Below are 13001 nucleotides of genomic sequence, written 5' to 3'. Positions count from 1 at the left end.
TCTACTCGGGTTGAAAACCATTTATTGTGCCAAATGTGCGTAGTCGGACACATCCGGCTCTATTCCTGTAAAGCGACCCAGTTTCCCGACTTCCCGAGAGAGTTCATCCATTTCCCTGACATTCTCTGTCTCTCCTACACCTCTCTCCACTCCCCCGTCAGTGAAAGAGCTCCGCTGTGGAGGCTGAGTGTGACCTTACAGGGGTTTGATCCGTCGGCCACCAGCAGCATGCGCAGCGAGCTCAGGTTGATGTCCTTCTGGTCTTTGTGGGCCACCAGAGCCCAGTGCATGTCCCTGGACTTCACACAGGCTACCTTGGCTGCAGGGACACACACACACAGACACACACACAGACGGACGGAGAGAAAATTAGCATTTAATCTATTTGACAGACAGGTGAATGGAGTGAATTGACTGAGCTGAGTGACAGGTGGAGCGAGTGTCCCACCTTTGTACTGGCAGACTTTCTGGATCCACGACAGAGGGTTGACCTTCATCAGCGAGTAGGGCACGCTGATCACGTGCATCATGTTCATCACGCTCTGCACAGCGCACGCACACACACACACACACACACACACACACACACACACACACACACACACACACAAACACACACACACACACACACACACACACACAAACACACACACACACACAACACACACACACAAAACGAGACCGTATTTAAGGCTGATATTTCAGCTTCAAGGTGTCACTCAGCGATCACCTGCACTTTTTGTCATAAAAATATTAAAACACAGGATTTCACATCTGAAACGTGAAGCTAAAACTGACTGTCATTGCTTCTACCGCGACCTTCAAGGCTGGAAAACAAACAGGAAATGAGGGTCACGACCTTTGACCTGTGCCGTATAGTATGAATCTCTTACCGTCAGGATGCCGTGCCACAGGCCCACGTCCTTCTTAAAGTCCAGAACGTTCACTATGGTCTCCGCTGCAGGGAGAGACAAGGGCTGAATTATTAAACTGTGACCTGGAGATTGAGCTGTGTGTGTGTGTGCGTGCGTGCCTGTGTGTGTGTGTGTGTGTGCGTGCGTGTGTGTGCGTGTGTGTGTGCGTACCCTCGGTGTAGCTGCAGGACTGGGTGAGAGCCTGGCAGTGTGTGAGCAGAGCGATCCTCGTCACCGTGACTCCCAACACGCTGCCGTCCTTACAGGTTTTATACTGAGAGGAAAACAACAGACGGATCAGTGAAATGAGACGAGACGCAGGCTTTCGGTTGGATTCGGTGGATCAGAATATGCTGTGGAGGGTTCTTGTTTATTCAAAATGTCTGCAGGGTGTTAAGGTGTGAGTATAAAATACCACCCACTGAAATAAAATTAATATAACCAAACTAATTTAAAATACATTGAGGACAAAGCTGCCTAAGCTAAGATAAACTGTATTTAGCTGGAACCAGAAAATGTTTTGGTATTTTTTCTTAAAAAAATGTCTGATATATTTTCTGTCGATTGATTAACGGCTGCAGTTCTACAGCTGCAGCAAACAATTATTTTCATTATTATATAATCTGCTGATTAAAAACCTCAGAAACAAAACGTTCAGTTTTCTTCAAATGCCTCGTTTTGTGTGAACATTTAAAAAAAAAACCTCAGATATTCAGTTTACAGTTTAGAAAAACAGCTGAATGTGTTTTGCTTTTGTGTCTGAAACAGTTAAACAAACTGCGGTTGAGCCATTTTCTGTTGACACATTCAAATACTTAAAATCATATTGCTCATAAAATATGATTAATGCCTCATGAAACCACATTTAAGGAACAGTTCACCATTTTTACTAATGTCCTTTGAAAACAGTCTCACATCTGTGTTAGAGATGAAGCTACAGCAAACAGCCAGTTCATGATGAAGACTGGAACCAGGAGGGAACAGCTACTCAGAAACATATCCACTGACCAGCAGCTCGAAAGTTCACTAATGTCTCACTGTTTAATCTGTGAACAACCAACATCCAAAAAAAACCACAGTTCACCAGGAATTCAGCGCCCAGTGTGTGTGTGTGTGTGTGTGTGTGTGTGTGTGTGTGTGTGTGCGTGTGTGTGTGTGTGTGCGTGTGCTAGCTGACCTCTATGTAAGCAGTGTCGTTGTTTGCGTCTTTGATGTGAGGGAACCAGTCTCTGGGAGGTTTGGAAAGGTGCTTCGACTCTGTTACAAACCACAGCAGCTTGGGCCAACCTGCAGGGAGGGAGGGAGAGAGAGAGAGAGAGAGAGAGAGGGGAGAGAGAGAGAGAGAGAGAGAGAGAGAGAGAGAGAGAGACGGAGAGAGAGAGAGAGAGCGAGAGAGAGAGAGAGAGAGAGCGAGAGAGAGAGAGAGAGAGAGAGAGAGAGGGAGAGAGAGAGAGAGAGAGAGAGAGAGAGAGAGCGGAGAGCGAAAATATACGGCGTAAAAAAAAAAGAACAAAGACACAAACAACAAACAAAAAGACTCAGGTGTTTCATTTCACCCAAACTCATGAGAGAAAAAAGAAAGAACAAGGACGGAGGGAGAGCCCTGATCTCAGGACTATCCTGAGCCCAGCATTTAATGATTTAAGTTCTAAATAACAGTTTAAACCTGAAGTTAAACAGTCGACATCTCAAACACACTAAGAACGATACCAGCTTCATTAACAGACTGCTCTCCTGAGCAGGTATCTGAACCTGACCATCTGAAGTCTGAGTTTTCTGAGAGTTAAAACTCTCAGTATGTGCAGGCTGCCCCTCCCCCACAGGGAAACCATGAGGCCATGATTGATGATTTTCATTCTCACCTTTGAACTGTGGGATCTCTCCTGTTGCACTCTTGGGCAGACCCTTATGGCAGGCGTCACTGGTCAGCGCCACGGTAACGCCACAGCTGCCCAACAGGAATCCAATCTGCTGGCTGCCGGCGTCCTATTGGACGATACAGACACAGAGCCGTCGGGTTGTTGAGAAGTGATTAACCATTAAATACAACATTTAACATGAAGGGGAAACAGGCCCACAAACACACAGACAGCACAGGTGCTGGTCAGAGCAGTGATGTTCACTGCTGCTGCTGCTGCGTCGTCGTTTCTCCACACCAAACTGAAATTTTATGGAAAATCCTGCAGCACAAATGCAGGATGGGGGAAGGGTTCCAGAGAGGCGACCGACGTGCAGCAAAAGGCTTTTTCTGCTGCGGCAAGTACTCCGTGTGTAACCGTGCCGACCCCATACGGCAAGCCAGCTGGAACAGCTGAGCTAAAATAAAAGAAACAGCTCCTTTCAGAAAGCTTCCATCCTTCAGACATTTCAGTTCCCCGGGGAAGATGGCACGCAGATCAACCGTTAGAACCCAACTGATGACAACACGGTTTCCTGTGATGGCCAGGGCAGCAGGAGGAGGGCAAAAATGTCGAGCTTCTGACGTGTTTTTCTGCTCAGGCAGGATTATTTTCTCAGAAACACTTGTTGCTGGCAAACGGCTGAGACTAAACATCCAACAGTCTGCAGCATCACTGAGACGTCCACGCAAACAGGACTCAAATGAAACACAGCGGGAGTCTGCAGCCTGCGGGCACCAGGTGAGAAACAGATGTGGACAAACCAGGGAGGATCGTCGTCACACAGCGGCGCTGTAAAAAATGAAATTACCTGACCTCCCATCGAGAAACTAATCCTGAGGAACAACAGCGTCAGAGTGAAAACTGAAGGAAAGGAAGTGGAGAGCTGCAATGACGGCTGGATTTACTCTGCAGCACATCCAGCTGACAGGGTGCAACTTTTTTTAATGTCACAAACATGTAGACGGAGTCCATGAAGTACCTTGCGACTTAGGGGAACCTCTATGGGGACAGGGACCACCTCGGCCAGCAGACAGCCGTAGAAGGCCACCATGAAGGCCACTGGGTCGTTGTTAGGAAAGACCAGCGCTACCTGGGGAAGGGACAGAGGACAGAGGGTAAGTTACCACAGCGTTTATCCGTTTATACGCTACGCACAGATTCTGTTCCTGCTTCTAAGAGCCTGAACATCAGGAACGGTTTTATTTACCAAGGTCGTGCATTGCAGATTCATTTCAGGCAACTTGACCAAACCAAACAACGCTGCTACAGTGAAATGAGCACAAAGACGAGGAACCAAAATCTGTGTGTGGCCGTGGCGGTGGCGGTGGCGATGGCGGAGGAGTGTGACTCACCCGATCGCCCGGTCGCACCATGGGCTCCTGCTTGCTGCCCAGTTTGTGGAGGATGTTGTAGGCAAGCTTGATGCTGCGAGACCACAGCTTCCCTGCAGAGAGCAGGACACAGGATACGAGGGTGTGAGAGAGGGAGAGAGAGAGGGAGGGAGGGAGGGAGACTGGGTTCACAGGATATGAGTGTGTGTTCTTCTATTTTGAGGACACAAAGTCGATAAAAGAAAAAAAACTGTCTACAGTGACGACATTAAAGCATTTTCAGCAGTCAGGAGAGGTCACTGTTGACATTTAGAGAATCATTTTTCTCTTATCACAGATTATTCTTAAAAGTGAGGGTTTTCTGATGCACACTCAGTGAAGGGAAACAGGAAAATGAAAATAATGTTTAAAAAAAAAAGTTCCTGTGCACTGAGATTATTGGAGACACGGTGTTTTGGTCATAGACCTCTGTGAAACATCCATGCATCTCAGCTGCAGACATGTCTGTAACTCTGATCATTGCATCTGTTCTGCTTCACAAGTAAATGATGTAAATGAGCGTGCGAAGCACACGAGCGTCTGGTTACCATATGTGAGCACATAGAGGGGCTTCCCTGCCGTGTCCAGGCTGGTGAGGCAGGGGGCTTTAGGGGAGATGGTCCCCCAGCGTTGGAGTGCAGCCTCCAGGGAAGGAGGCCAGTTAGTGACCACCCCCAGCGCCTCGCCTCGCACCGGCATCATCTCCGCGCCCTCCGGCCGAGGCTGATTGGGGTCCGGCTGCTGGACTGGAGGATGAGGAGACGGATAATGTCGTCAGTGTTCGGCTCACAGACCTTTACTGTTCGCAGCCTGTTTGCTGCGGTGCTGCTCGTCACAGCGAGACGGCTGTAAGGAAGCTGTAATCACACTCAAAGACACTGATAATTAATTAGGTGCACTTGTTATTAACACAGATATACTGTGAGGATGTGTGGCTGATTTAACGTTTGGTTTAGACAGCAGTGAGTCTCAGAGGGAAGCAGCAGGTCGGGTGTCTGACAGGATTCAACCTCGAGCCATTGTCAGAAAAAAAAATCCAGAGTGAACTGGAGGCTTTAGCCACTACATCAGCCCTGAGCTCGACATTATCTTACACGCCACAGAATTTTCACAACCCACTGTAAAATCCAAACTGTACCAGAAAACTGAAGAAATACAGGTTTTCTGGAAGACAAGGTTTCTAAAGAAGACAATGAAAGATTAACGACGAGAAGCGAAGAGACAAAGACAGACAAAGATAGAAAAGGAAGCCAGATGGTGAGAGCTGAGCAAACAGCAGACAGCAGCAATGATCTGCACAGATCTCCGGGCTCAGGATTCCTATCATATAAATTTAAAAATACCTTAAAACCTAAACTTAGTGAAGAACTTTCACAAGTTATCTGCACATATATTAGGACAGAACATTTCCACATTATCTGGATGATTTTCTGCAGTTAGAAACATGTTGGAGCCACTTTTCTACCAAGATGTTCAGGTTCTCGTGGCACAGTGGAGGATTATTACCATTATTACTAATTACAGCTTAATAAAGCTTGTGAACCAGCTCAGACATGGGGTGCACTGCTACCACACATCAGGCTCCACCCTCTGCTTCACCCGCCCAACACATCCTTTCAGATGAGGCAAAACATGGACAGAATCACCAGTCACGCAGACACAAAGAGTTTCTAACCCTCTAGGAGTTCGTCAAAGTCATCGACGAAAAACTCTCGTAGCGGAGGTCTGCGCGGCTGCTTCAGTGTGTTCACGAGCTGCTGGATCTTCGCCGACACACGGCTGCTGACTGGGACGCCTGCGAAAAGCACGAAGACATACGCATGAGACAGGGATCGGAGACGTGGCCCGAACCACTTCACTTATCAATGACAATCACAACAGACCTGTGTTAAGTGTTAAGGCACCATGTGGTGAGAATGAGACCGGTCTGCTGGTCCAAACCTCAGGACAGGTTTGCAAAGTAACAGGAAACAGTATTTTTGAGCGAGCGACAGGAGAAATGCTGCTGTGGCTGAGCTGCTAACTGGACCACAGACTGGGACTGTGGCTCAGAGCAAAGGTGCTCTGTCAGCTTTCCTCAGAAACGTCCAATCTGTCCATCCAGGGGACTGACATCACCAGACTCAGCTCTCTGAGGTGGCGGTCCAATTCAAGTTCACCTCCTGATTAAAGAGCTTCTATTTTTATCCGACCGTCTTTATTCAGAGGCTCCAGCTGGGAGCAGGCTAAAGGTGTGACAGCGCTTCACGCGGCGGAGGCGATGACTCTTACCGTCACCCGTCTCCATGCGCTCCGCGTTGCCGTACTTCTGCGTGTTCCTGGCAATGGTTCCCATGTTGGCCATGTGGTGACGCTCGGTGTGGGAGTGGGACGAGTCCGACGAGTAGCCCGTCACATCCGGGGGGGCCGAGTGATTCTCTGGAGGGAGACAGAGAGGGAGACGGTGAAGCAGACAGATGGAGGGAGCAGAGGGAGAGGCAGACAGAAGAACTGACAAACGGCCAGTGGTGACTCATTGTTCATATTAATCACAGTGCTGTTTGTCCAGAGCCTTGTTTTATTGCCTCTTTAGTCAATTAGGCCTGTTTTGATGCTCATTTTGACTTTTTAGTTAATTTGGGTCACGTCCCTGGCACACACAGGAGCGTGTGACGTCCATTCAGCACAGCCACACTGCGATCACACTGAACTGGCTTCTCTCCAACACAAAATCCAACAACAAAGCACATCATTTCATTACAAGGAGCTTGTCAATAGCTTTTAATGACCTAAAATCGATATCACATAGAGCACAGAGCGTGCACATTAATAAAGTTTTTACAGACGCAGGATCAAAAACCACCACTTAGATCTCTGATCGATCTCTTTGATTTCAGATCAAAACGTTCCTCGGATAAAAGAAACTTACTCGGAGCTGTCGGTACGTTCTTTGGTCCGACTTTGGCCTGGAATCAATAATCATAAATGTGAGCTATAAGCCTAAAAGAGATCTGTTTTCCAAGTATTCGGCTGAAACTCAGCCCCAATGAAGACGTCTCCACAGCCTGCAGAGACTCTGTGACCAGGAGGTGTCTCCAGGTTGGACGTACCGTCTGACTCCAGCGGCGGTGGCCACAGCATGTCCGACCCGAACTCACAGGATCGTCGCAGAGATCCTCCGTTCTCTGCTACACTCAGAGCTCCCTTCCTCTTCAGAGACAAGTGGCCGATACCTGAATTCACACACAGGTGTGTTAGTATATATATATATATATATATAAAACAAAAGTGTATTATATATTATAATGTGTTTCTCATATTTCTCAATAAAGTTGTGGGAGTCCAGCCCGATAATGAAGCAGCTGTGTACAGGCTGCACTGTGCCGCTGATGAAAACACACAGGTGATCACACACAGGTGATCACACACAGGTCATCACACACAGGTCATCACACACAGGTCATCACACACAGGTCATCACACACAGGTCATCACACACAGGTGATCACACTGTGCGGAGATTATTCATACCTTCTTTCACACACTAAGAGTAAGAGCCCGTGAAGTCTTACCGTGGTGTGGCTGTGACAGGTGGCTCTGCTGGTGGTGCGACTGGCCCAGGTGCGTGTGCGCCAGGTGCGTGTGCGCCAGGTGCGAGATGTGCGTGTGCGCCAGCGAGTCGGCCAGCCGCCCGGCGTTGCCGCTGCCTCCACTCTGCGTTGACGAGGACGAGGAGGAGGTGGAGCCCAGGTGGGCGGGGCCTAACTGGGAAGGGCGGCTCATCCAGTGCTCCATGCCCGACATGTCGTCGCCTGGCCCCGCCTCCTCCTCTGAGCCCGACGACGAGTCTGAGCACAGGGGGGACAGGCCTAGTGAGAGTCAGTGACCGCCATTATTTGTTAAGAGAAAACCTTCACACAACATCAGCACAACATCAGTGTTAACACAACAGAACTCTTCATACAACATGAAAGAAACATAAAAAATCAGTTTTCACATATGGTTGTTATATTCAGGTGTCCACATACTTTAGGCCATGTAGTGAAAGCTTGGGTCAGTAAGCTCTATTATATAAAGGGAACAATAATACGACATTATCACAATTAAACCTCCTCGTTTATAATCCGCAGAGAAGTTCAACGTGCCGTTCAATCAGAAAAATCCCTCGCCAGCACCACAGAGGAGCAGACGCAGGGAGGCCCGCTGAACAGAAATCTTTAAATTTAGGGTTTTCATTGTGTTCTCGGAGCGTTCGCTCGCTCGCTCGCGTTCAGTCCCATGAGCCTCTGGGGAGACGTCAGGTTCGCTTACGAATTTCCTCAGAGGTTAAACAGCAAATCATCGGCGAACAAAGTTATTACATTTCCTTCATTAAAATTCAATCAACATCCAAATTATGTTATCAGCTCTGATTATGTTCAATCTAATGAGCTCACATTCGAGGTAAAGGTCAGCGTCGCCATCACATTCCTGCCACGTTCCCGTGGTTACACAGAGAACTCAGAGGAGTTAATACTGAGTGTTTTTCCTGTTTTCAGCGGCAGACCACATTAACAGTAGTTCTCTGGCTGCAACACAACAGCTGTCTGTGGTTTGTTTTCGCAGTAAATCTGTCAGTGGGTCTGCATTCCTCAGAAAATGTGCGTGTTTGCAGTTTTTGGTGAAATGAGTGTGTTTCTCCGTCAGAACCCAAACGTCTGAGAACCAGAGACACAGCATTACAACATAATCCCGTCTGGGCACAGGGCGGCTTCTCTGGGGTCAAATTTTAGGCTTAGCACAGCCCCGTTCAGCTGAGACAACCACAGTGTGTGTGTGTGTGTGGCTTTTTCACTTTCCAAGCATTTTTTTTTTAATCGCACAATTATTTTAAAGTAAGAAAGAAATGATCAAGACTTTGGATTTTCCCTTTAAGCTTCTAACTCCTGGTCGCTCGTTTTCAGAGTCAAACTTCCTGATGTTTATTTTTAATGTGATTTCTGGACTTGCATGTGTGTGTGTGCGTGTGCGTGTCTCGTCACCTGGAGGCGTGTAAGCATCCATGGAGGTCTGCACCACCAGCGAACGTCTTTTGGAGGGCATGGGCACCGCCACCTTCCTCTCCACGTGTCGCGCCAACACAGCCTGCACGGCCTCGGTGTGGACGTCTGCGAGGGACAGAGACGGAGTGTTTCATTCAGGCGGAGGCAGAGAGGACATTTAAAAACTGCTGAAAAGACTAAATACACAATACCAACTTTGATATTCATGTATTCCATCTCAAGTTTTATATTTTGAATGTTTGTGTTTGTTCTTCTCAGACAGACTGTGTCAGTGATCTGATGTTTAACTTCTTGTCATTCTATTTTTCACCAGAGTCACATGATCACGCCGACCGTCTGCGTTCCCTGTGCGGGCGGCGTTCCGGTACCTGAGCGGTAGCGTTCATCTCTTGTGCCGGAGGTTCTCCGCCGGTGGAAACGGGCGGCCGAGGGAGGGCCGAGCGGGGCCCGGTGAGACATGGGCCCTTCCATACCTACAGAGGCGAGCAGACAAGCAGGCGGACGGACACACACATATATACACACACACACATACACACACACACACACACATATGTACAAACGCGTTTGACAACAGCGGTAGATACAGTGCGTGAAAGGGAAAACAAACATGGAGATGATTTGATTCGGCAGAAAAATGATATTTTTCTGACTTTTTAAAACAAAACAATAATAAAATAACATAAAATGAAATTATAATAATGTGGTAGCTGCATTGCTGCTGTCTGACAGAACATACTGAGGGATCACTAAAGCTACGTCCCTGTGATAAACGATAAGGAGGCACCAGACTGTGTGATGGATGTGTGTGCTGTGCGGCCTGTGTGTGTGTGTGTGTGTGTGTGTGTGTGTGTGTGTGTGTGTGTGTGTGTGTGGAGGAGGAGGCTGCAGCAGCTACAGTGCACTCGGATACAGACACAGAAGGAGGAGCAGGCCCAAGCTGAGCTCTAGGGAGTCCTAACCTACGCTGGCTAATGGCGGTGGCTGAAGACTGAATCGATAGAGCGGAGTACAGTATCATCGCAACTGTATTTGTCATGATACCAGATCGATGCTCTGGTAGCGGTGTGGGAACACTTTAGCTGAGGGTGCGTGAGTGTGTGTCTGCGTGGGGGCGGGGGTCAGAGGTCGCTAGATTACCTCCAGCGTGTGGAACATATGCCCTGATCAGCTTGGACCTCTTCTTCTCATAACCCTTCTGAGTGATGTCCCCTGCAAACAGATAGAGATAAATAGAGAGTGAGAGAGCCAGTGAGGGCTGTGTGGGCTGCTCCGGTCAGAGACTTCATTTTATTTTATTTTATTTTATGTTTGGTTAAATATATATTTTGTTTTCCTTTAAGGAAAGTGGTGGCGGCTTGTTGGACAAACACCACACAAACATGTCGCCACGCCCAGCCTCCTCTGTCTCTCCCAGTCTTTTAATGTCTCTGTCTAAAGTGTTAATTAGAGACAGAAACGTGAAACATAAATAAAACAACACAAAAGAAATGATGTGATGGATAATGATGGAAATGAATGAATGTGAAAAAGATAAAACAGAAAGTAAGGCTTTGCATTGATTGTTCAGTTCAGCCTCGACCAGCTGTTATCTCCGTGTATAGAGCCTGTCATTGCTCCTAATAAAGTTATTCAAATTCAGGGGGCAGGAAGTATTAATCAGACCCAGCGGACAACGGTACAGGAGGCAGCCTGGAGGAGGAGGAGGGGGCTATGGGGGCAGGACCTGAGCGGGGTCAAAACGAGCCTTTCATCAAACCTTAATATTCTCTTCTACAGAAGAGTCAGTTCTCAGTCTCGTCCTGTTTGCAAACACTTTGTGCAGCAGCTGAAAGTTTTTCTGTTTCTCTTTGCTTTTTTCTTTTCTGCAGCGGTTTTATTTACTTCTGTTCACATCGCAGTTTTCTAAACTTGTGTACACAACTCTGTAATTGCAGAATTGGTCAATAGGGGTCTGAAAAAAAAACTGTGCGATGACAGTAAATTGTTATATTACGCTGGACTGGACTGATTATCCTCAGCGATGGACCTCAGCTGACGTGAGGCATCTACGTTTGTTTCCTCGTTCACTTCAGTGTCATTAAGAGAGAAGTCGTAACCATGACTCTGCTGAAGTGAATGGTTTCTAAAAGTCAGAGCAGTGACTCACATATGACACAGCAGCACGAGAGCCAGACAAAGCTGTTCCACGGTTTTCCAGCTGACGCTATCAACAAGCTTTTCTTATCTGAAAACATTAGATTTATTCCTGTTTATTTATTTTTTTAAATATTTTTTCTACCTGTTTGGGGCTAAATAATCGTCACAGCCTCCTGTTAATAATGTTCTGTGTCTATGAATCTAACCCCCCGTTCTTCTTCTGTGCTTTCCAAACGAATGACTCCTGGGGCCCCTGAGGAGTTTCCCACAAAAGACCAGCCACACGTTTAATGCGAAGGCTTTCATGAACTGGCTCCGAGCGAAATGATTGTTGTTTTGCATCAGTCCCAGAATGTACAAGTGCTCGATAAACAAGTGGACGGACACCTTCAGCAGAAGCTGATTATGAAGATACGAGACTAGTGGACGGACAGACGGTGGTCAGTGTGGACAGACAGCCACGGAGAAGCTCATTACAAAGCCTGAGGGGGGGGTTTTCACTGCCTAGGCAACCACTGATGCCCCTCCCTCAACACCAACACCCCCACCTGTCAATCACAGCACCGCAGGGTCCTCGCAGCGGGGCTAATACGAGCTAATACCTCTTCGTTTGTCCACATTAAGTGATGTTAAACTGGCTTGCACCGGTCTGCTAATTACTGATTGATGGTTAACTCGTCAGCAACAGGGGAACCGAACTAAATCCAGCGGTCAGAGGAGGGCGAGGACTTATGCTTTCCACACAGTGAGCCGCATTCTTCTCCTCCAAGCAAGAGAAAACAATATTCAAAAGACAAAGTGGTGCCAAAGAACGAGATTCAGAGATTTCAGCCACTTCCAGGAGAGGGAAACATCTTCCTACACAACATATTCCCGGGGAAGTCTCTGGACTACAAATCTACAAGCCCACAGATCACAAAGCTCCTCCGGCTACACTCTGTTACCGGTGCATTTTCCACAGGCCGGACACAGATGTACAGAACAGGGTTGTAAAAATAGGAATCAACACCAAAAAAAAGACAATGTGGGAGCAGGTAGAGACGTCTGACTGAGAGACTGAACGAAACGCGGCTGAAACACAGGGGAGGACGTCAGAGAACCAGAGTCAGATATCAGTATTCTAAATGAAGCAAAACCACGGACAGAGAGCGTGCACGGCAAACCAAAAGTCTCAGAACATGAAGCGATCTGCAGGAAGAGAGGATGAAAATATATCAGTGAAGAACAGAAAAACACATCTGTGAGGGGCTGGTGGGGGGGAGCAATGTTCAGCACTATAAGCCCCACCCTGAGTTAGTGAGTAGCCCCCCGAGCAGTGACTGTTCTGGGGGTAAAACAGTCTCCCCGGAATTCAGACCCTGGTTCCTCTGATGGAAACACAGGTACAGGAAGTAACCGCGAGCTTGTTCACGCCACAGTTCCTGTCAGAGAGAGTAGCATCTGAAGAAAGGCTCAGCCAGCGTCGGGTCAGAGGGAGGTAAATATGTCACTCAGCTGATGGAGGGATGCAGCAGTTTGTGCAAAAACAGAGTGAAAGACAGAGAAAGAGAAAAGTCTGCATTTCACAATCTGACCGTGGAGGACGGCCAGAACATCTGGGTCCAATCTGCTCATCTGTGCTGCTCCACCGTGTGCGTGTGTGTGTGTGTGTGTGTG

General features: G+C 47.7%; 1 protein-coding gene across 1 annotated transcript in view; it reads right to left on the bottom strand.

Moving 5' to 3' along the window:
• The window catches only part of LOC121200461 (disco-interacting protein 2 homolog C-like), a 35314-nt gene that overhangs the window by 15099 nt on the left and 7214 nt on the right, over positions 1–13001 (bottom strand). The window contains exons 2-17 of the mRNA XM_041065787.1: positions 10347–10418; positions 9575–9679; positions 9186–9311; positions 7737–8033; positions 7275–7397; positions 6457–6603; positions 5861–5980; positions 4734–4931; positions 4168–4259; positions 3795–3905; positions 2777–2900; positions 2092–2201; positions 1086–1188; positions 894–958; positions 449–542; positions 200–319 (exon numbers count right to left, since the gene is read on the bottom strand). Of these exons, the coding sequence (XP_040921721.1) occupies positions 200–319; positions 449–542; positions 894–958; positions 1086–1188; positions 2092–2201; positions 2777–2900; positions 3795–3905; positions 4168–4259; positions 4734–4931; positions 5861–5980; positions 6457–6603; positions 7275–7397; positions 7737–8033; positions 9186–9311; positions 9575–9679; positions 10347–10418 (2007 nt within the window). The remainder of the gene's footprint in view (positions 1–199; positions 320–448; positions 543–893; positions 959–1085; positions 1189–2091; positions 2202–2776; positions 2901–3794; positions 3906–4167; positions 4260–4733; positions 4932–5860; positions 5981–6456; positions 6604–7274; positions 7398–7736; positions 8034–9185; positions 9312–9574; positions 9680–10346; positions 10419–13001) is intronic.

The sequence above is a fragment of the Toxotes jaculatrix genome, chromosome 20, assembly GCF_017976425.1.
Source record: "Toxotes jaculatrix isolate fToxJac2 chromosome 20, fToxJac2.pri, whole genome shotgun sequence".
Classification (NCBI taxonomy): Eukaryota; Metazoa; Chordata; class Actinopteri; family Toxotidae; genus Toxotes; species Toxotes jaculatrix.
Note: the sequence above shows the minus strand (reverse complement) of the source record. Positions and strands in the feature narration are given on the sequence as shown.